The sequence below is a fragment of the Callithrix jacchus genome, chromosome X (assembly GCF_049354715.1).
Source record: "Callithrix jacchus isolate 240 chromosome X, calJac240_pri, whole genome shotgun sequence".
Classification (NCBI taxonomy): domain Eukaryota; kingdom Metazoa; phylum Chordata; class Mammalia; order Primates; family Cebidae; genus Callithrix; species Callithrix jacchus.
In genome coordinates, this window is record NC_133524.1 from 3,746,767 (window position 1) to 3,771,571 (window position 24,805).

The following is a 24,805-nucleotide window of genomic DNA, read 5'->3' on the forward strand; positions in this document are numbered from 1 at the left end:
TCAATAAATCCAGGAGCTGGTTTTTCGAAAAGATCAACAAAATAGACAGACCACTAGCCAGATTAATTAAAAAAAAAAAGAGAGAATAACCAAATAGATGCAATAAAAAACGACAAAGGGGAAATCACCACAGATTCCACAGAAATTCAAACCATCATCAGAGATTATTATAAACAACTCTACGCACATAAACTAGTAAACCTGGAAGAAATGGATAAATTCCTGGACACTTGTGTCCTCCCAAGCCTAAACCAGGAAGAAGTTGAAACTATGAATAGACCAATAACAAGGTCTGAAGTTGAGGCAGCAATTAAGAGCCTACACCCAAAAAAAGCCCAGGTCCAGATGGGTTCACAGCCGAATTCTACCAGACACACAAAGAGGAACTGTTACCATTCCTTCTGAAACTATTCCAAATAATACAAAAAGAGGGAATCCTTCCCAAATCATATTATGAGACCAACAGCATCCTGATACCAAAACCCGGCAGAGACTCAGCAAGAAAACAAAACTTCAGGCCAATATCCATGATGAACATAGATGCAAAAATCTTCAATAAAACACTGGCAAGCCGAATACAACAGCACATCAAAAAGCTTATCCACCATGATCAAGTAGGATTCATCTCGGGGATGCAAGGCTGGTTCAACATACGCAAGTCTATAAACGTAATTCCCCACATAAACAGAAACAAAGACAAAAACCACATGATTATCTCAATAGATGCAAAGAAGGCCTTTGACAAAATTCAACAGCTCTTTATGCTAAAAACCCGCAATAAACTAGGTATTGACGGAACGTATCTCAAAATAATAAAAGCTATTTACGACAAACCAACAGCCAATATCATACTGAATGGGGAAAAACTGGAAGCATTCCCTTTGAAATGTGGCACTAGACAAGGATGCCCTCTCTCACCACTCCTATTCAATATAGTGCTGGAAGTTCTAGCCAGAGCAATCAGGCAAGAAAAAGAAATAAAGGGTATTCAAATAGGAAAGGAGGAAGCCAAAGGAGGACCTGGATGAACCTGGAGACCATCATTCTCAGCAAACTGACACAAAACAGAAAATCAAACACCGCATCTTCTCACTCATAGGTGGGTGTTGAACAATGAGAACACATGGACCCAGGGAGGGGAGCATCACACACTGGGGTCTGTTGAGGGGAAATAGAGGAGGGACAGCAGGGGGTGGGGAGTTGGGGAGAGATAGCATGGGGAGAAATGCCAGATATAGGTGAAGGGGAGGAAGGCAGCAAATCACACTGCCACATGTGTACCTATGCAACTGTCTTGCATGTTCTTCACATGTACCCCAAAACCTAAAATGCAATTAAAAAAAAAAGAAAAAGAAAACTCAGGAAGAAAATGTTGCCTGACACAGAAAGACAAACAGTCAGGGAGACGGTTAGCACTAAGACACTCATAGAGTAGGGAACTCTGCTTATGAACAGTTTTAGACAAACGTTTGTATTATATAAATTAATTACACATCAGCCATCAATAAAGAAGGCCCAGGATTCAGAGGCTGTCCCTACTAATGGGAGAGCTGTGGCGTACCAAGTGACCCACTGATCCTGCTTACCTTCAGTTTTCTCTGTGGTACAGCTTCCCAGTCCACAGCCCGGAACCACCGATGGCGCTTCACGTCATTCGCCCCGTTCTTCAAAAGAAACAACACGTCTGGTAAGTGTGAGGAATTTTGACAGGGCAGGAAAGAAAAACACCCCCAAAGAATCTCTGCATTATTTTAGTATCTAAACGAACAGAACAAGTTTGCTGCATTTTGCATAACTGTGCCCAGAGCGTGAGCTGCTAGGAAAACCTGCCAGCAAAGCCCTTGGTGTTTCGTTCTCCCTTTTTTATTGCAGAAGCAGGTCCAGTCATTCTGCTCCTGTGCAAGGCGTTTGCGCTCCAGACCAAAGACTAGAAAGATAAACACGATTTCATCTCTCGACATAAAATCGGACACCGGTTCGTTTCTCAGTCTGTCTCCTGTTTTCGTCTCGGCAAACTTAGTATTTTTACAGACATAGAAATCAGGGTTCACTGAATGATGTTCATTTGCTCAGTATGATCCAGCAAGTAAACAAGACTGAGAACTCAAACCAAGGATGCCCAGTTTAAGAGATCTTAGAACCCACACTGCACGGCCTTGCAATTAACAATGTGCATTTAAGTCGGCCTACTTCATGCTCAAGGGCAGCACCAGACATCAGCTGGCTCACACTGCAGCCATCACGACCTCTGAAACCCCTCCCTTAAACCTCGCTCAGCCTGAAACCTCACTCTGCTTCCTTGTTTTTAACTTGTAGTGATGTTGTTATCAATTCAATGTGGGACAGCAGAAGAAATAAACATGAAATAGAAGCCGGTATGTATGAATTTAACACATCCATCAGTTAGCATTTTTGTCGTTTTAAATTTCTTATCCTTAAAGAGGAATATGCCCATCACTGTATCTTCAAAAGCAAACAGTGATGTGAATTTTTCCTAGTTTTCCCATCCAGTTGTTTTGACAACTTTTTCTTTTCTTATTACAAAACAGGCATTTTTTAACTATAGCTAAGTCAGGCAACAAACAGCTATTGAGTTTTACCTTTAGCAATGCTGTGAATAAGAGTAAATAAAAGTGCTATGAATAAAATAAGAGAGTAAAATAAATTTTATCCATCAGATAAAATTCGAATTTGGGTACTAAAGGATGTGTGTGTCTGTATGTACTTGCATGCATATATAATATATACACACAAACATATTTTTATATATACACACATTTACATACACATGTTCATAGATACATACATATATTTATATATACACACACACATATACACTTTATAAATACTTTACATGTAGAGTATAAAGTATCTGTATATACCAAGATTCACACTGGTATCCAAACTACTGAGTGTGTGTGTGTGGATGTCTGCCTGTCTGTTATATAAAGTGTGGGGGGTGTTGGGAGCAGTGGCTCACATTTATATTCCAGCACTCTGGGAGGCCGAGGCAGGAGGATGGCTTGAGCCCAGTAGTTCGAGACTAACCTGTGCAACAAATTGAGACCTGGTTCTCTACAAAAAAATATAAAAAACTAGCCAGGCATGGTGGTGCATGCATGTAGTCCCAGCTACTTGGGAGGCTGAGGTGGGAGGATCACTTGAGTCTAGGAGGTCAAGGCTACAATGAGCTGTGATCATACCACTGAACTCCGGCCTGGTGACAGAGCAAGACTGTTTTTTAAAAAAAAAAAGTGTGTGTGTTGCTGTGTGTCTACAGTCATGAGCCTCAAAATGACATTTCAGTCAACAATGAATGACACATACAGTGGTGCTCCCATAAGATTATAATGAACTGAAAAACTCCTATCCCCTAGTGACATCTTGCCACCATACCCGGCTCATTTTTGTATTTTTAGTAGAGACAGAGTTTCACCATGTTGGCCAGGCTGGTCTTGAACTCCTGACCTCAGGTGATCTGCCTGCCTCGGCCTCCCAAAGTGTTGGGATTACAGGCATTGGCCACCGCGCCTGGCATCACACTTTATGTTATATCTACATATCTGTATTATATATCTATATGTAGGCATACATATATAACTATATTATATAGATTTATAGGTAAATCTATCTATATACATGTCCAATTATCTATTTATATAATATCTAAATTCCTTTGACCTTTTTGTATGATGGTTTGTAAAGTGTATAAAAATGTGACGTGTGTACAGATAGACACTTTATATTATATAAATAACTCTGTATATATCTCTGTGTATAAAAACGTGACGTGTGTACAGATAGACACTTTATATTATATAAATAACTGTATATATCTCTGCACATAAAAATGTGACGTGTGTACAGATAGACACTTTATATTATATAAATAACTGTATATATCCCTGTATATAAAAATGTGACGTGTGTACAGATACACTTTATATTATATAAATAACTCTGTATATATCACTATATATAAAAATGTGATGTGTGTAGATACACGCTTTATATTATATAAATAACTGTATATATCTCTATATATAAAAATGTGATGTGTGTACAGATAGACACTTTATATTATATAAATAACTATATATCTCTGTATATAAAAATGTGACGTGTGTACAGATACACACTTTATATTATATAAACAAATCTGTATATGTATCTGTATATAAAAATGTAACGTGTGTACATACATACTTTATATTATATAAACAAATCTGTATATATCTCTATATGAAAACGTGACGTGTGTAGATACACACTTTATATTAAACAAATCTGTATATATCTCTGTATATAAAAACGTGACGTGTACAGATACACACTTTATATTATATAAATAAATCTGTATATATCTCTGTATATAAAAATGTAACGTGTGTAGATACATACTTTATATTATATAAACAAATCTGTATATGTCTCTGTATATAAAAATGTAACGTGTGTAGATACATACTTTATATTATATAAACAAATCTGTATATATCTCTGTATATAAAAATGTGACGTGTGTAGATACATACTTTATATTATATAAACCAATCTGTATATGTCTCTGTATATAAAAATGTGACGTGTGTAGATACACACTTTATATTATATAAACAAATCTGTATATGTCTCTGTATATAAAAATGTGACGTGTGTACAGATACACACTTTATATTATATAAATAAATCTGTATATGTCTCTGTATATAAAAATGTGACGTGTGTACAGATACACACTTTATATTATATAAATAACTCTGTATATATCTCTGTATATAAAAATGTAACATGTGTAGATACATACTTTATATTATATAAACAAATCTGTATATGTCTCTATATAAAAATGTGACGTGTACAGATACACACTTTATATTATGTAAATAACTCTGTATATATCTCTGTATATAAAAACGTGACATGTACAGATACACACTTTATATTATATAAATAAATCTGTATATATCTCTGTATATAAATCTCTTTATATAGTTTATATTATATAGAATTGCCATTGTTCTATTAGCTGCTTGGAGGGCAGGGGAGGCAAGGTGTAGACCCAGTGTGATGCTGTGTGCCCAGGACCGCAGATTTCATAGAACTTTCCTGGCAGTTTCAAGTAAAATAAATAAATAAATAAAACACCAGATTTGAAACTTGGGCAGTGATTACATGCGACCACTAAGCCTTGGTTTCTATCTGCACATGTCAATGTTGGTGTTAAGACGACAGACACGCACATCGGATGCCGCTTAATACTCATGGGATCAAACACTCACCTTCATGTTTCCTAACCGCCTTGTTCTGTCAACCACGAGCAGTTTCTTAATGAGGTCTCTATTTAGGGGAAGGAGACAAGAAAAAAAAAGTGCATAGATTACAAATCAACATCAGCAAACAAGGGCCACAGAGATAAAAATGTACCCACGATGAGGACCAACACTTTCTAGTGCTTATTTCCTACCGTCGACAGCTCTTAAATAACTTATGCAAGGCTGGGTTGCCCACACACTGCTGAAGCTAAGGGAAGCGGGTTGATTACACCTTTGTAAAAAAATATACACCTTTGAGTAGGAAAGGGTGAAATTTCTATGTGCCCGCAGAGAAGATCCAGACACTTAAGGTAAATATGCCTCTCAGGCTGTCCCTGCAAAATCGAAGACATCTGCTTCCACAGCCACTCGTTGCCCTGGGGGCCTGCTTGTTTATGGGGTTCCTGTTTGAAAAGGCTGGCTTTCCCATAAGCACACAAGTAAGGATGAGTCTCTTCAGTCTGCTTCTTTACTCATAATCTTCCTTTTAAACAACAGACCATCTCAGAAGTACAGCAAGCAGGAGGCCAGGCACACTGGCTCACATCTGTATTTCCAGCACTTTGAGAGGCTGAGGTGAGTGGATCACTTGATGTCAGGAGTTTGAGACCAGCCTGGTCAACATGGTAAAACCCCATCTCTACAAAAAAAAAAAAAAATTAGCTGGGCATGCTGGCACATGCCTGTAGTCCCAGCTACTTGGGAGGCCAAGGCACAAGAACCACTTGAACTCAGGAAGCAAAGGCTGCAGCGAGCTGAGATTGAGCCACTGTACTCCAGCCTGAGCAACAGAGGTAGACTCCGTCTCAAAAATAATAATAACAATAATAACACAGAAAACTGGTTCAATTAGGATGGGTAGTTGGAGATGATACCAAAGACTTCCAGGAGATTAGGCAAGTTCTAAGATGTATATTTATGGAAGTAGAAATGATGTGTGTCTTTGTGTACACATGTAATAAACAGGGTATCTTATGTATAGTAATATACATAATATGATGTAATAATATAATATATTGAAGTCTCCCGAAACAATCCAATTCCCATGACCCCCGTTTAAGTGGCTAGGCTTTCCTGGCATAAAGTATGTCCCAGGGTAAGTAGTACAAACTTGGACTGGGCCACTCCTAGGTTCTGTAATGGACTGCAGAGTCTCCCACAAGCCAGGTGACGCTCCGGGTCAGACTTCAAGTCAGGACTGTGAATCCTGCCAGCCCTGTCTGATCTGAAATTCTGGCAAGCAGCACCCATAACCAGAGTCTCCTAATGCCATGCTTCCTGAATTATGATGGGATGCTTGTCAAACTTCACTGCTTCTCTGCCTCAAAGTCAAACTCAAGAGACCATCTGTCCGCCCACCTAAGGCTGGGCTTTTGTATCCATCCTGTAAGGCCAAAAAGCTTTGAGCAGGGTGGGGAATAAGACAATAACTGAGAAGGCAGAAACCTATCCACTACTTAGTGAGTTTCTCCTTCATTATTTTGACATGCTCTCCTCTGCCAAAAAAAATAAGGTCATCAAACACTGTACCCCCAAAACATTCCCAAATAAATGTGGGGGTTTTCCCCATATAATTTACACGACTACCCACCCCCTTAGCGCACACACTTAAAGCTCACTGGCGTGGACTATAAGAAAGGTTTATTTATGCTTTCATATTTTAAATAAACCTCTGTTTTCTTATAATCCCAGTTTTAAGTGTGTACGCTAATGGGGCAGGCAGTGTTGTAAATTATGGGAAGGAAAACCCACGTTTACTTCAGAATGTTTTGGGGATCACATTGATAAACTTCAATTTTATTTATTTATTTATTTTTGGAGATGGAGTTTCGCTCTTGTTGCCCAGGCTGGAGTGCAATGGCATGATCTCGGCTCATCGCAAACTCCGCCTCCCAGGTTCAAGCAATTATCTTGCCTCGGCCTCCTGAGCAGCTGGGACTACAGGCGCAAGCCACTGCACCAGTTCAACTTCACTTTTATTTATTTTTTTGGTGGGGGAAGAAGAGGGGTGTTTGGCATGTAAGAAAGCAAAGTGTTTGATGACCTTGAATTTTTTAAAGAAGTTTTTTGGTGTTTGGCATCTAAGAAAATCAAGATTTATTTAAAATATAGGGCAAAATGGCTTGTAATCCCAGCTACGTAGGGGGCTGAAGAGGGAAGATCACTTGAAACCAAGAGTTCAAGAACAGCGGGGGCAACATAGTAAGATCCCATCTCTACAAAAAATCAAAGCATTAGCCAGGCATGGTGGTGCATGCCTGTAGCACCTGCTACTCGGGAGGCTGAGTTGGGGACAACATGTGAGCCCAGGACATGGAAGCTGAAGTGATCTCTGATTATGCCACTGCACTCCAGCCTGGGTGACAGAGCAAGACACCCGTCTCTTTAAAAAAAAAAAAAAAAGTAAAATAGCAAAGCAAACTCTTGTAAAGCAGTTTAGAAAGTAACAAGTGTGGATGAGAAGGGCCCCCCCAAAGGTGCAAAGCCCTATAAAGGAACAACAGAAGTGTCCACAGCTGTAGATGGGTCCATTGACCCTGCCAGGATAGGTGACACATCTGCTAGAACTCTCTTGATATACTACAGTCAAAATTCTAAGTTGTACTTATGATCCTGGCACCGGCTGGCTGCTCTCGGATGCAGATACTTTCAGGCATGAAAAAAACACCAACAGATAATACCTCTACTGAATTGGCCACCAGTCCCAAAGCTTTGTTTTGGTGTTTTTCTTTTCTTTCAAATGATATTTATTTCTATAAGAAATCGCAATTTTGACATGCCATTTGCCCAGGCGACATGCTTAGCCAGTCAAAAGTTGCAGAAACCAACCTATGACTTTAAAAAGCTAAGAATCAAAATTCTAGCATCATGGACAACCAGGACAGTGATTTGGATAAGAAAATGCGTCTTTAAGGCCAGGTGCAGTGGCTCACGCCTGTAATCCCAACACTTGGGGAGGACAAGGCAGGATGATCACTTGAACTCAGGAGTTCAAGACCAGCCTGGGCAATGCAGAAAGACCCCCATACCAATCTCTACCAAAAATAGGGAAGATAAGGAGTCACTGAGATCTTGCTTCCCAGCCAATTTGATAACATTCAACAAATAATGGGAAGAAGTGAAGTTTTACTCAATTATCACTGCTCCTGCTCTTGGTGTACCCGCACTGGGTGTGTGAAGACACAGGGGCATTGTGGGAACACTGGAAGGGGCTGGGAGCTGCGTAAAGAGAGGCATGTTACATCAGACAGTACCAAGATGGCCACTGCTTGGTCCCTACTCTCAGCAAAGGTACGCTAGGAGAGAAAGAAAAGTGGCAAGAGACCAGACTGATCACGCTTCTGGTTTCTTCTATTTCGGTAATTCACGGTTTTTTTGTTTCCACAGAACATTGGAAACCTCTCTATATATCTATATATGTACACACACATATATATACACACATGCATATGTACATATACACACATATGTATATATATTTATATACATATAAATGTATGTATAGCCAGTATATATATATATATATATACTCATATGTGTGTGTATATTTATTTTTTAATTTTTTTTGAGATAGGGTCTCACTCTTTCACCCAGTCTGGAGTGCAGTGACACAATCATAGCTCACTGCAGCCTCGACTTCCTGGGCTCAAGGAGTCCTCCCACCTCAACCTCCCTAGTAGCTGGGACCACAGGCCATGCTACCATGCCCAGCTAATTTTTAATTTTTTGTAGACATGGGGTCTTGCTACATTGTCCAGGCTGGCCTTAAACCACTGGCCCCAAGCAATCCTCCCACCTCAGCCCTGGCATTACAGGCTTGAGCTGGGATCACAGGCATGAGCCTCTCACCTGGCCAAACTCGATCACGAAAGTGCTTTGCCATCCACTTGATATAATGTCACTCAACTCAGATGGGATTTGGGGCCTGGGAGACAAGGTCTATATAACCTTTCTGTTTCCTTCCAGAGCAGCTGGCTTCTGAGGTGCCTCGTTTTCTCGCTAAAGCCTTTTAAACCTTGCCTCTAGCCTGTCAAGTACAACATAAGCTCAAGCCAATGAAAACACAACCCTATCTTCTATTCGGACTAAGAAGCTCTGCTTAGGATGCGGAACATTCGCCACCAAGAAACTTGGCTGAAGGTAGCCAGGGCCCCATAAGAGCATATTCAAAACAGCCTGGTCCAGCGCCCGGAAATAAGTCTTCTCCGAACTGAACTTCCACCAGCTCCTAAACAAACAGCCCATGGGAAAGAAAAGTTTAATTCTCAACTAGATGCATTTAGCTCTAGTTTGTGCCTGGGAGGCTGGTGCGCCCATTAACTCATCTGAAAAATACCGTGAAACAAACAGAAATCAGTGCTTATTACAGTAAAAATGGCTGCCAGGTGACCAGACTGAGGAAGGTGGACAGAAAACCAAAACCATTCTTTTTCTTTGAGATGAAGTCTCACTGTGCCGCCCAGGCTGGACTGTAGTGGCGCCATCTCGGTTCACCGCAACGTCCACCTCCCGGGCCCAAGCGATTCCCTTCTCAGCCTCCTGAGGAGCTGGAATTACAGGCACGCGCCACCACGCCCAGGTAATTGTTTGTATTTTTAGTAGAGACAGGGTTTCACCATGTTAGCCAGGATGGTCTTGATCTCCTGACCCCATGATCTACCCTCCTCGGCCTCCCAAAGTGCTGGGATTACAGGCGTGAGCCACTGTACCCGGCCGCATTCTTGTATTTAAGACAGAAGATGTTACCTTATATGCTGTACAAAATGTCAGAAAAAGACACTATTTTCTGAAACATAAAATAATGTCTTCTTTCTCTACTGCCACAACCATAATAAAATGTGCATCCAAAGTTGCCAATATCCAGCAACTGTAAATGTTCTTGAAGCAACATGCTCAGAACTGAAAATGTTGACATTAAAAAGGACTTAGGCTGAGCATAATTAAAGCAGGAGAGAAAGGATAGGACTCTGCTAAATCCATCAACAGTTCTGCTAGCCACAGAACTGGGAGGGTGCTTGTCAAATTCCAAAACTGCTCTCTTACAAAATTCGATGACAAATTTGTTCACTGGCACATTTTAAATATAACATATTACCAAAAGAATGAAATACGGCCCAGAGCCATGAAACAGGAAGTTATCACTAAAGAGGAATACTTAAAATCTTATTCTTTTTTTGTGGAAAAGACAACAGTTCAAAATAGTCTATGCACAGCACATTTAATAATGCAATATGGTATCCTGCTGAGTGCGTGTTTTCATGGTGATTTTAGACACTTTAAAAATAAACACACCCCATGACAAGGCAAACGGTTTACTTACTTTACACTGAAATCCAAATGTCTGGGGAAATCTATTTTGCCTGCAAGAATTTTCTGATAAATGCCAAATGGGTTGTCATCAAAAAATGGAGGAAACCTGTTAGAAAAACAAACACGTATTTTTAGTAGGGAGGAAGCATGGAAAAAATCCCTGCTTTGCAACGATAGCTATTTCTGCTTAACTCAGGCAGGAGATAATCTATTCCACATGCACTCCTCCCCCGCACACTGAAGTCGTCCTGATCTGAAAGCACGTGACAGTCAGATGTTCTACAAGGCAAGGCATCGTGTGCTGCGCCCCAGTGCAGGGCCGGCTCCCTTGGAGAGGACAGAAAGACCATTTGAGAGGCGGCTGCTGAGCAGAAGGCAACTCCTTCGGGCATCTTGTTCAGAGAGGCCACCAGCCCATTCCTTACCTGTGTGCTAACACTGGAGAGAAAGGCTCTCTCATGTTTATCGGGGTGAATCCACCACCATGACCAAGCATGGAACTCAAACGTCTCAACCGCGAAAAGACAAGCAGTCCAATTAAAAAATGGACAGGTATCTTCACAGACATTTTTCCAAAGACATGGAAAAGGCCAACATGTATATGAAAAAAATGCTCAACTCGCTAATCATCAGGGAAATGCAAATCAAAACCTCAGTGAGGCAGCAGTCATCTCATCCCAGTTAAGATGGCTACTATCAAAAAGACACTGTAATCCCAGCGCTTCGGGATGCCGAGGCGGGCAGATCACCTGAGGTCAGGAGTTCGAGATCAGTCTCGCCAACATGGTGAAACCCAATCTCTACTAAAAATACAAAAATTAGCCCGGTATGGTAGCGCATGCCTGTAATCCCAGCAACTCTGGAGGCTGAGGCAGAAAAATCACTTGAACTTGGGAGGTAGCAGTTCTAGTGTGCCGAGATTGCGTCATTGCACTCCAGCCTGGGTGACAAGAGTGAAACTCCATTTCAAAGAAAAAAAAGACACATACACACAAAAATAACAAATGCTGGTGAGGATGTGGAGAAAAGGGAACTCTTTTTTTTTTTTTGGAGACAGGGTCTTGCTCAGCTCACTGCAACCTCTGCCTGCCAGGCTCAAGCAATGGACCTGCCTCAGTCTTCTAAGTAGCTGGAACCACAGGTGCCCACCACCATGCCAGCTAATTTTCGTGTTTTTTGTAGAAGTGGGGTTTCACCATGTTGCCCAGGCTGGTCTCGAAGTCCTGGACTCAATCAATCCACCCAGCTTGGTCTCCCAAACTGCTAGGATTACCAGCGTGAGCTGTTGTGCCCGGCCGAAGAGGGAACTCTTATGCAATGTTGGTGGGAATGTAAACCAGTAGAGTCACCATGGAGAGCAATATGCAGGTTCCTCAAAAACTAGAAATAGAACTCCCATATGAGCTAGCCATCACATCACGAGGTATTTATTCAAAGCAAAGGAAGCCATGATATCGAAAAGACATGAGCACGCGAGCACACCCATGTTTACCAAAGCACTATTCACAACAGCCAAGATACGGAATCAACCTAGTGCCTATCAACAGATGAACAGATAGGTAAGGCAAAGGAGGTATTTACATAGTAGAATACTACTCAGCCATGAAAAAGAATAAAATCCTCTGATTGGCAGCAACATGGATGAAACCGAAGGACGTTATGTTAGGTGAAATAAGCCAGGAACAGAACATTAAACACCACTTGTGCTTACTCATATGTGGAAGCTAAAAAAATGCCGATCTCCTGAAAGGATAAAGAAGAACAGAGGATACCAGAGGCTGGAACGGAAGAACTGAGAGATGGAGATAGGTTTGTTAAAGGATACACAATTACAACCAATCGGAGGAGTATGTCCCAGTGCTCTGCAGCCCTGTAGGGTGACTGCAATTAGCAATAATATCTCGTATGGTTTCAAACAGATAGAAAGATACTGAATGTTCCTAACACAAAGAAACGGTAAATGACTGAGATGATGGATATGCTCATTACCCTGATCTGATTACTCCATTCTTTGTATCAAAGCATCACTGTGTACCCCATGAATATGTAAAATTATTATGTGTCAATTTAAAAACTAAGCCTGGAAAATATGGCAAAACCCAGTCTTTAAAAAAAAACAACTACCTGGGTGTGGCGACACACATGTGTGGTCCCAGCTACTTGGGAGGCTGAGGTGGGAGGATGGCTTGAGCACAGGAGGTCAAGGCTGCAGTGAGCTGTGATCATGTCACTGCACTCCAGCCTGGGTGACAGAGTAAGACCTTGTCTCAAAATAAAATAAAATATAAAGTAGGCTGGGTGCTGTGGTCCATGCCTGCAATCCCAGTACTTTGAGAGGCCAAGGCAGGCAGGTCACTTGAGATCAGGAGTTCCAGACCAGCCTGGCCAACATGGTCAAACCGATCTCTACTAATACAAAAATTAGCTGGGCATGGTTGCAAGTGACTGTAATCTCAGCTACTCAGGAGGCTGAGGCAGGAGAACAGCTTGAACCTGCAAGGCAGAAGTTGCAGTGAGCTGAGATCATGCCACTGCACTCCAGCCTGGGCAACAGAGTGAGATGGAGCAAATAAATAAATTAAATTAAACATAAAATAATTGTTCAAATTTATGTGGTGAATACGCCACCATGTCCAAAAACAGGACACTTTTCTCAAGGCTTCCTTCTGTCTACAGTACAAGCAATACCTAATAGACTCCACCTTGGAGAGCTCGGTATTGAGCCTGCTTACACGGCAGTATAAACGGCACCCTCAATAAACTGCACGTGAATGTCAGTGAACTATTTTTGTTTGAGACAGGGTCTTGCTCTGCCACCCAGGCTGGAGTACGGCAGTGTGAGCTTGGCTCGCTGCACTGAGCATACCTCCAGGGCTCAAGCTTTGCTCCCACCTCAGCCTCCTGAGCAGCAGGGCTATAGGTGCATACCACCATGCCAGGCTGCTTTTTCGTTTTTAAATTTTGGTAGAGATGAGGTCTCACTATGTTGCCCAGGCTGGTCTCAAACTCTTGGGCTCAAGGGATCCTCCCACTTCAGCCTTCCAAAGTACGGGGACTACAAACGTGAGCCGCCACACCCCGCAGTGAACGTCTTTATATTCCTCATTCACGGAACATTGTGTGGCACACAACAGTGCTCAGTAAATGTGTACAGGCCAATGAGAGAGCCTGAGTTCTACTTTATCATATTTTTCTTTCTTTTTTGAGGCAGGTTTTGACTCTGTCACCCAGGCTGGAGTGTAGTGGTGCAATCATAGCTCACTGTAGCCTTGACCTCCCCCAGGAGGCGATCCTCCCACCCCAGCCTCCCATGTAGCTGGGACCACAGGTGTGTGTCACCATGCCTGGCTAATTTTTTGACTTTATGTAGGGATGCAGTCTCACTATGTGACTACTTTTAAGGTGCAGGAGTAGAGTCCATACTTGTAACCGAAAACGGGTAGTCTGCAAAGCTGACCAAATCTCTTTACCCAAAGAAAACCACTTCTTGACCCCTGGAGACCAGAAGAAAGATGGAAACACATGCAAATACAGCCTTGAAAATAGTGGTATAAAAGAATGAGATTGTCATCCTATGCTTTCTTGACTGTAGTAAAAAGATCGTAGTCCTGTTGCAGAAGCCAACAGGCTTATCTTTAGTAATATCTAGGAATTTTAAAAACGTGACATAAACTAAAAAATATATATACTTAAAACTGCAAAGACCAAGCTAAATCCAAGAAAATCTAGAAGTCAACTGTATTAGTCCACTTTCAGTCTGCTATAAAGAACTACCTGAGACTGGGTAATTTATAAAGAAAAGATTTAATTGACTCACTGTTCCACAAGGCCGGGGAGGCCTCAGGAAACTTACAATCACGGTGGAAGGCGAAGGGGTAGCAAGGCACACCTTACATGGTGGCAGATGAGGAAGAGCGAGCAAAGGGGGAAGTGCTACACTCTTATACCAGCAGATCTTCTAACTCTATCACAAGACAGCACCAGGGGGTGTTGGTAAACCATCAGAAACCATCCCGTGATCTAATCACCTCTCACCAGGTCCCTCCTCCAACACTGGGGATTACACTGGAGCATGAGATTTGTGTGGGGACACAAATCCAAACCATATCAACAACCAATGACTGTACACTAGATACCTACATGTCTAAGGCACAAGTCGTACTTCTGAGATTTTCGCATACTGACCAGAACAAAGACTCATATTGACTCAAAGTCATGTTTTCTATTTAGCTTCTTTTGACTTAGATATTCTAATTCAGGTATGCTAGCAATGGAAATACCTTATAAAATGGAGCTTTCAAATGGCACCCTCATTGATGATCAGAAATGTCAATGAGCAAAAATGATTCTCCTGATTTCAGATCACTTCCTGACCTACACGAAATTCAGTGGAGTGGATGGAATGAGACGTCCCCAAAAAGATACATCCGTGATTTTGCCCTAACGACCTGTGAATAGGACCTTATTGGGAAATAGGGTCTTTGCAGATAGAAATTAACTCGAGGAGCTTCAGACGAGATCATCCTGGAATTGGGTAGACCCAAATCCAGTGGCAGGTGTCCTCATAAGACACTGCAGAGGAGAAACCCACGTGGAGGCGGAGGCAGAGACTGCAGTGACGCGGCCACAAGTCCAGGAATGCTGGAGCCCCCAGGAGCTGGGAGAGGCAGGAAGGAGCCTTCCCTGGAGCACAGTCCTGAGACACTTTGATCTCAAACTTCTGATCTCCAGGACTGAGAGAGGATAAAATTCTCCTGTTTAAACCTTCCCATCTGCGGCAATCTCTAACAACAGCGCCGGGACATTCATACCTAGAGCCACACATATGAACTATCCAATCCACTGCAGTGAAGAAAAATTCAAAGAAAAACTAAAGAAATACGAACTATAAAAATGGAAATGAATGGGGGAGGTGACAGAGAAGCAGTGGATTACATGAGGAAATGAAAGATACTGAAGGAATGTAAAGCATTAGGTGTGTGCGACGTGGCCCTAAAACAGCATTCGTTCGTTCTGAAACATTTCAGTTGCTCAGTTTTGCTCTTTAGCAGGAAGGTGACTTTTCCATTAGTGTATCTCTCTTGGCCATTGGTTCTGGAGTTACGAGCAATCACATATTGAGAAACGACCCAGGCCAGGCTGAGAAGCGGAGCTCCAAGTACAGACACTCATCCGATCCTCGCCAACGCTGATTCCTCAGATGTTAACTGCCTCCTAAGCCCAACCTCCCTCATCCGCCAGCAGCATTCTCTATAACGGTAGTTGGGGGAGTCGCATTCCCGTTTCTTTCTGGGTTTGGGTGGCGGCCCTGTCCAAAAACATTTAGCTGTGTGATTTCATCAGGGAAATGTACAAATACAGGACTGGAACATTAAACTCCGGGAGGAAATGTGTCATACACACCTAAAAACATTTATGGAGAATAATAAATGAAATGCTCTTGGTCAGCAGACATTACATGACAAGATCATGCGAAAGGTATTCAATAAGTAGAAACAAATAAATAATAGGTGAGCACTAACTGATCTTCCTTCCCAAAAGAAAACGCACAGAGACAGAGAGAGAGAGTCTGTGCATGACTGTATGTGTGTGTGTGTCTGAGAAACAGCACTCCCTGGGTGTGTGTGTGTGTGTGTGTGTGTGTGAGAGAGACAGAAACAGCACTCCCTGGGTGTGTGTGTGTGTGTGTGTGTGTGTGTGAGACAGAAACAGCACTCCCTGGGTGTGTGTGTGTGTGTGTGTGTGTGTGTGTGTGAGAGAGAGAGTCTGTGCATGACTGTATGTGTGTGTGTGTGTCTGAGAAACAGCACTCCCTGGGTGTGTGTGTGTGTGTGTGTGTGAGAGAGAGAGAGAAACAGCACTCCCCGGGGTGTGTGTGTGGGGTGGGGGGTATGTGTGAGAAACAGCACTCCCTGGGGGTGTGTGTGTGTGTGTGTGTGTGTGTGAGAGAGAGAGAGAGAGAGAAACAGCACTCCCTGGGTGTGTGTGTGTGTGTGTGTGTGTGTGAGAGAGAGAGAGAGAGAGAAACAGCACTCCCCGGGGTGTGTGTGTGGGGTGGGGGGTATGTGTGAGAAACAGCACTCCCTGGACGCCTGGGCAGTGCCCTCTCAAACCCTCACATTTCTGTCTCTAAATATAGAGACTGCTTCCAATTCTCACCAAGTGGGAAATAAATTCTCATTATATGGCATTCGGCATATTAAGCATGTTAAACTGATCTGTGGTGACAGCTCTACTTGCAAGGATGATCTGCTAATCAGCATGAATGCAAGCTCAAGATTTTCACCTTAAAAATTCATGCCCAGGCCGGGCACGGTGGCTCACGCCTAGCACCCAGCACTTTGGGAGGCCGAGGCGGGTGGATCACAAGGTCAAGAGACTGAGACCATCCTGGTCAACATGGTGAAACCCCGTCTCTACTAAAAATACAAAAATTAGCTGGGCATGGTGGTGCACGCGCTGTAGTCCCAACTACTCGGGAGGCTGAGGCAGGAGAATTGCCTGAACCCAGGAGGCGGAGGTTGAGGTGAACCGAGATCACACCATTGCACTCCAGCCTGGGTAACAAGAGTGAAACTCCGTCTCAAAAAAAGAAACTAAAAAAAAAAATTCGTGCCCAAGCTGGGCATTGTGGCTCATGCCTGTCATCCCAGCACCTGGAGAGGCCAAGGTGGGATGACTGCTTAAGCCTAGGAGTTCAAGGTCAGCCTGGACAACATAGCAAGATCTCATCTCTACAAAAAAATTAAAAACTAGCTAGGCATAGTGATGTGCACCTGTGGTCCCAGCTACTCAAGAAGCCGAAGCGGGAGACAACTTGAGCCCAGGAGGTGGGGGCTTCGATGAGCTATGATTGTGCCACTGCGCTCCAGCCTCTTGCTCCCAGCAACAATTGAGTGAGAGCCTGCCTCAAAAGGAAAAACACTGGACACAATGGGGCATGCCTGTAATCACAGCACTTTGAGAGACCAAGGCAGGAGAACTGCTTGAGCCTAGTTCAAGATCAGCCTTGACAACACAGTGAGACCAAAAACTTTACAAATGAGTTGGGTGTGCTGGTGTGTGCCTGAGCTCCCAGATACAGCTTTCTGTAGTCCCAGGATGCGGAGGCAGGAGGATCGCTGGAGCCCAGGAGGTGGAGGTTTCAGTGAGCTATGACTGTGCCACTGCACTCATCTGGACACAGAACAAGAACCTGTCTCAAAAGAAAAAAAACACTCACGCAGTAGGTCACGGCTGTCATCGCAGCACTGTGGGAGGCCGAGGCAGATGGATCTCCTGAGCCCAGGAATCTGAAACCAGCCTGGGCAACGTAGCAAAACCCTATTTCTACAAAATATTTTAAAGAAGTTAGACAGGTACAGTGATGTGTGCCTGTCATTCCAGCTACTCAGGAGGCAGAGGTGGGGGGTTTGCTTGAGCCCGGCAGATTGAGGCTGCAGTGAGCTGTGATTGCACCACTGCACTCCTGACTGGGCCACAGAGCAAGACTGTCTGCCAGAAAAAAAAAAGAAAAGAAAAAAATGCAGGCCAATTGTGCCCCTAGCTCTATTATCTGCCAGTAAAATTTTAATGTAACCATTAAATTTAATGTAACCATTTAATATAACCATTAATTTGAATGCAACCATGTACAGGCTCATGCCTGTAATCCCAGAACTTTGGGAGGCCAAGGCAGGTGAATCACTTGAGGTCAGGAGTTTAAGGCCATCCTGGCCAACATGGTGAAATCCCGTCTCTACTAAAAATACAAAAAGCCAGGTGGTGTGACACACACCTGTAATTCCAGCTACTCAGGAGGCTGAGGCGGGAGAATTGCTTGAACCTGGGAGGTGGACGTTGCAGTGAGCCGACATCGTGCCACTGCACTCCAGCCTGGGTGTCAGAGCTAGAGTCCCTCTAAAATAATAATAATACTTAATAAATAAATAAATAAAGTGTGCGCTCCTCAGATGAAGCAGGCTGAGGTGGGAGATGAGAAGGGGAAGTGGAGGGCCAGGTGAAGCGGAAGCGGCAGCACGTTGGGGCGGGCAAGGGTTGGGGCAGAGTGGAGGGTGAAAATAGTCCCGGGGCACCTTGCCTTGGCCATCACAGCAGTGGCTCTCAAAGTGGAGTCCCAGGGTGGTTTCCCGACCTCAATTCAGGGATGGGTGAAGTCATTTTTCTGACCCCAGCTCTGAATAGTGATACATTTTCTTCCTATGCCTCGGCTAAACAACACGCCACACATCACAGCAGACAAAGGGAGAAGCCAGCAGCCCTTGTGACAGCTGGACACTAAAGAGACTCGCAGAACGCAGAAGACATGGCCAACCTCCTCAAGAATGTTTTTCTTTTTTAGAGACAGGGTCTCTGCCACCCAGGCTGAAGTACAGTGGTGAGACCACAGCTCACTGCAGTCTTGACCTCCCAGCCTCAGGTGACCTGCCTGCCTTGGCCTCCCAAAGTGTTGGGATTGCATGCATGTGTGAGCCACCGTGCCTGGCCTAATTATTCATTTTCAATTAGGTTATAATTAGGTTATTTTCTATTCTATTCTAATATATCAAATAATCCAATATATTACAGCCTACTAACAATTCTGGTAACTTTATAAAATAATTCTAATACAGTCATTCTGAGTGTAATATTCTATTCTTTTAAAATTTATTTTTATGTATTTTTAACTTCAGCATGCCCTGAGACTAATACTCTGTTTTAATTATATTCTAATAATTCTATATTATAGTTTAACAATATTATGTTCTAATAGTATATTGTATTCTCCATCCTATAATCAATAAAATTTGGGGTACAAGAACCTCACTCTATTTAAAAGTATTAGACTCCAGGATACAAAGATCCTCAGTCAATGCTGCCCTCGTGTGGTCAGTGTTACCACCGAAGGAAAATGTGGTCCTTTTCCTGGGGTGGACACCGATCAATATGCCTCAGTTGTTTTTAACCTTTTGGGTTTGCCTAGGACATCACAGGCAAGGGTGCATATTGAGAAGTTTGGTTCTATGTGATTTGTAGGCATGTCTCAGCAAAGAGTAATGGAAAAATCAAAAGACCAACAGGTAGATAGGTAGGTAGATGACTGATAGCTAGATAGAAAGGTAGGTAGGTAGGTAGGTAGGCAGATGGTTGATAAATAGGTAGACATATAGAAAAGCAGATAGAGGAATAGGTAGATAGATGACTGACAGATGGATAGGTAGGTAGGTCAACAGTTAGAAAGACAGATGCTAAGTAGATGGATAGGCAAATCGAAAGCTAGAAGAATAGGAAGTAGATGGATAGATACATGAATGACAGAGGATAGGTATATATACAGATGATAGGCTGCTGACAGACAAAAGATCACAGAGATACAGAGATGGCCATATACATATATAAATGACAGCTTAAACAGATGATAGGTAAGAATGAATGGATAAACAGATACATACATAATAGGTAGGCAGACCATAGAGACAGACAAGGATAGGTGCATGGGTGGGTGGATGGATGGATGGATGAAGGGGTGGGTGGCTTGGTGGATGGATGGATGAAGGGGTGGGTGGATTGTTGGATGGATGAAGGGGTGGGTGGGTGGGTGGATGGATGGATGGATGAAGGGGTGGGTGGGTGGATTGTTGAATGGATGAAGGGGTGGGTGGGTGGACGGATGGATGGATGAAGGGGTGGGTGGGTGGATGGATGGATGGATGAAGGGGTGGGTGGGTGGATGGATGGATGGATGAAGAGGTGGGTGGGTGGACTGTTGGATGGATGAAGGGGTGGGTGGGTGGATGGATGGACGGATGAAGGGGCGGGGGGGTGGACGGATGGATGGATAACATACAGACATAGACAGACAGGTGGGTAGACGGATGGATGGATGGATAACATACAGACATAGACAGACAGGTGGGTAGACGGATGGATGACAAATGACATACATGGATAGCCAGACAATGAAATACAGGTTTTCACGGGCTCCATTCTCCTCCTCTGGCATCTCATGCTCCGGTTTTGTGCTGGAATTCTTAGGCAGTGCTTGTTCAACATCGCTCTGATCCCTAGGCTAGTGTGGGAATTGAAGGATTCGCTTTCTTTATCAAAGATGGCAGAGATAAGCACTTGGGAAAATGACCCCTGCCTGCTCCCCAAACAAAGTCAGTGACTGACTGGATTTCCTAAGGCAGATGTTAGAATGTTACATGCCCCACACCCCCAGGAACAAGCATTTGGTGCTCCTTTTGCCAGCAGGATCCAGCTTAGACACGCCTTCCCGGCAGGAGAACACCTGTCTTCCTTCCCTGCTTTGTTTCCAACTGAAAGGGAAGGTTTCCCAGAGAAAACCTCTGGTCTTTACCCGCTGCAGGGAATCAGAGAGATGTGACAGAGAATCTGGCTTATGATCTGACTTTTGCAACATGGGCAGCATTCAGAGGATATGCTGGTGTCTGTCTTTGAGACTCAGAGGCAAGCAGAAGAAAGCAGCACACAGGAAAAGAGAGAACCTAGGAAGCAGTGCTGGCAGTGGCGAAGCACGGCGCGTTCTGGGCCCTCCCTGCCTGGGCTTCCTCTCATCTTCATCCTGTCTAGAGGCACACAGTACAACAGCTCCTCTGCACACGTAGCTCACTCCTTCCTACAGGTTCCTATCTGGAAAAGCGCCATGCTACTGAGTTGTCCTAGGGAATTAACAGGCATGCCAGATATTAACAACCGAATGAGGGTGACGCCAACATCCTGGGTTTCCAAGTGCCGCATGCTTCCTTTATGTTTCTGGGCAAGTCATGGTGGAGCTGTCTCAGGCACATGCTGGACTTCAACACCGAATCATGCTGACATCCCAACGGATGACTGACCTCTCTGTTACGTGGTCACAGGGAGGATGGCACCTCCCCTGACTTCCAAATCTCACCCAACACAGCTATCAGGGGCACCGGAACCAGAGCGACTCCCATCTTGAACAGGGGCTGGGTCAAATGAGGCTGAGACCTACTGGGCTGCATTCCCAATGCTTAAGTCATTCTAAGTCACAGGATGACATAGGAGGTCAGCACAAGATACAGGTGACAAAGACCTTGTTGATGAAATAGGCTGCAGTAAAACTGGCCGAATCTCATCAGAATCAAGATGGAGAAAACGGTGACCTCTGACTGACCTCACAGCTCATTATACATTAATTATAATGCAGCAGGCACTAAAGGACAGTCCCACCAGTGCCACAAGTTTACAAACGCCATGACAATGTCAGGAAGTTACTCTCTATCGTCTAAAAGGGGAGGATCCCTCAGCTCCAGGAATTGCCCACCTCTTTTCCAGAAAACTCACAAAGAATCCACCCCTTGTTTAGCATAAAATGAAGAAATAGCCATCAAAATAGCCAACCAGTCCCCTCGGGGCTGCTCTGCCTATGGAGTAGCCATTCTTTTATTCCTTTCCTTTATTTTTAATAAACTTGTTTTCACTTTACTCTATGGACTTTCCCCGAATTCTTTTTTGTGAGAGATCCAAGAACGTTCTCTTGAGATCTGGATCAGGACTCCTTTCCCATAACAAGTATGGGGTTTTAGAAGAAAAACACATTCTTGCCTTCCTTGCACGCTGGTCATCCAGAAACCAATTGTATTTGGCTGATTTACCTTGACCCAACCTGTGCCCTCCTGAGCTCTGCAGGTTACTTCAGAAAGGGTCTGTGCGGAAGATTTTTTTATTTAATTTTTAAATTCTTTTTAAGATTCATCAAGTGCAGAAGTGAGGAGGGAAAGAGTGGAGCAAGGAGTTCAACCTGTAACTAACTATGAAAATCAACTGAGATAACTCGCTACCTTCAGACCAGCCCAGAACGTTTATTTTGTATTTAAGGAAGACATAGATATTTACGTATAAAAATCTCAGCAGGCATGCATGGGTGGCTCCTTCACTACTTCGCAATTTTTGTCTCTTATTCAAACAAGCTGAACTGCCAATTCGCACTGCCCACCTCAGCAGGGCAGCAGATGTGTGTGCAGCCACACTGTGTCTGCTACACTCACAGACTGTTTTCAAGACTGCAAAAATGCCAAGGGATGAATGGGTGGAGGAAGGGGTGCTGGCCTGTAAGATGAAGATTCTCTACGGAGACTCTACTTACCCCGCGAGCATCTCGAATATCAGGATGCCGAGGGCCCACCAGTCCACGGCCCTCCCGTGGCCCTTGCTCTGAATGACTTCGGGGGCCAGGTACTCAGGTGTTCCGCAGAGGGTCCACGTCCTACATGGGCGACAGAGACAGGCCCCCACAAAACTCAGTGATGCTTGGCTAATGCAGTCACCTTAGAAGCTGTGATTGTTACAATAATTTAGTTAACACCATGCCCCCTTTCCCTCCTGTGCAGTAGTTTACTGGGGAAAGACAGTAACACTGTTTTTGCCAATTCCCTTCCATAGAAACAATTCTTAACAGGCTTGGAAACTAAGAATTGGTTTTCTCATCCTTGCTACTGTGGCTGGTACTGTTACCATTGTTGCTCAGAAGCAAGAAAACTCCATTTTTTTGAGTTACATATACCTGCCTTAGTATAAATCATAAAGAATCAAATTAAAATTAAAGGAAAAAGAAGATCATGTCCCCTGCAGCAACATGGATGGAGGTGGAGAGGCTGTTCTCCTAAGTGCACTTACATGCCAAGCACCACATTCCCACTTATATGTGGGAGCTAAACACTGGCTACACTTGGACACAAAGACGGGGAACAACAGACACCTGTGCTGGAGGATGGAGGGGGACCGACACAGAGAGAAGGGGAACCACAGACACCAGGCGCCGGAGGGTAGAAGGGGGCAGACACAGAGAGAGGGGGAACCACAGACACTGGGCGTCAGAGGGTGGAGGGGGGCGGACACAGAGAGAGGGGGAACCACAGACACCGGGCGTCAGAGGGTGGAGGGGGGCGGACACAGAGAAAGGGGGAACCACAGACGCCGGGCGTGGGAGGACGGAATGGGGCCAACCCAGAGAGAGGAGGAACCACAGACACCGGGCGCCGGAGAGCGGACACAGAGAGAGGAGGAACCACAGACACCCGGCGCTGGAGGGTGGAGGGGGCGGACACCCAGCGCCAGAAGGGGAGAGACACAGAAAGAAGGGGAACCACAGACACTGGGTGCCAGAAGGTGGAGGGGGCGGACACAGGGAGAGGGGGAACCACAGACATCCGGCGCCGGAGGGCGGAGGGGGGCAGACAGAGAGGGGGAACCACAGACACCGGGCACCGGAGGGTGGAATGGGGCGGACACAGAGAGAGGGGGAAGTACAGACACCGAGCGCCAGAGGGTGTAATGGGACGGACACAGAGAGAGGGGGAACCACAGACACCGAGCGCCAGAGGGTGTAATGGGACGGACACAGAGAGGGGGGAACCAGAGACACCGGGCACCGGAGGGTGGAGGAGGACAGACACCCGGCGCCGGAGGGCGGCGGACAGAGAGGGGGAACCACAGACACCGGGCACCGGAGGGTGGAATGGGGCGGACACAGAGAGGGGGAACCACAGACACCGGGCGCCGGAGGGTGGAAGGGGACGGACACCGAGCGCCGGAGGGTGGAATGGGGCGGACACAGAGAGAGGGGGAACCACAGACACCGGGCGCCGGAGGGTGGAGAGGGGCAGACGCAGAGAGCGGGGGAACCACAGACTCCGGGCACCGGAGGGTGGAGGGGGACGGACACAGAAAGGGGGAATCCACAGACACCGGGTGCCGGAAGGTGGAGGGGGTGGACACAGGGAGAGGGGGAACCACAGACACGCGACGCCAGAAGGTGGAAGGGGACGGAGACAGGAAAAAAAAAAAGGGGGGAACCACAGACACTGAGTGCTGGAAGGTGGAGGGGGCAGACACAGAGAGAGGGGGAACCACAGACACTGGGTGCCGGAAGGCTGGGATGGCGGACACAGGGAGGGGGGAACCACAGACACCCAGCACCGGAAGGTGGGGGTGGGGCGGACACAGAGAGGGAACCACAGACACCGGGCACCAGAAGGTGGAGGGGGCAGACACAGAGAAGGGGAACCACAGACACCGTGGAGGGGGGCGGACACAGAGAGGGGACAACAGACACCCGGGGCTGGAAGATGGAAGTGGGGAGCAGGATGAGGATGGGAAATCTACCTGTCAGGTACGATGCTTACTACCTGGCTGACAAAATCGGTTCACCAAGTGGC

At 44.8% G+C, this 24,805-nt stretch overlaps 1 protein-coding gene across 2 annotated transcripts in view; it reads right to left on the bottom strand.

The window, feature by feature from the left end:
- PRKX (protein kinase cAMP-dependent X-linked catalytic subunit) overlaps positions 1-24,805 on the bottom strand; it is a 104,837-nt gene that overhangs the window by 10,012 nt on the left and 70,020 nt on the right. Inside the window, exons 4-7 of one of the 2 annotated variants that reach the window (XM_008988903.4) lie at positions 22,735-22,854; positions 10,636-10,731; positions 5,283-5,340; positions 1,587-1,664 (exon numbers count right to left, since the gene is read on the bottom strand). In XM_008988903.4, coding sequence (XP_008987151.1) covers positions 1,587-1,664; positions 5,283-5,340; positions 10,636-10,731; positions 22,735-22,854 — 352 coding nt within the window. The remainder of the gene's footprint in view (positions 1-1,586; positions 1,665-5,282; positions 5,341-10,635; positions 10,732-22,734; positions 22,855-24,805) is intronic. The other variant, XM_035289368.3, reaches the window with a different exon arrangement.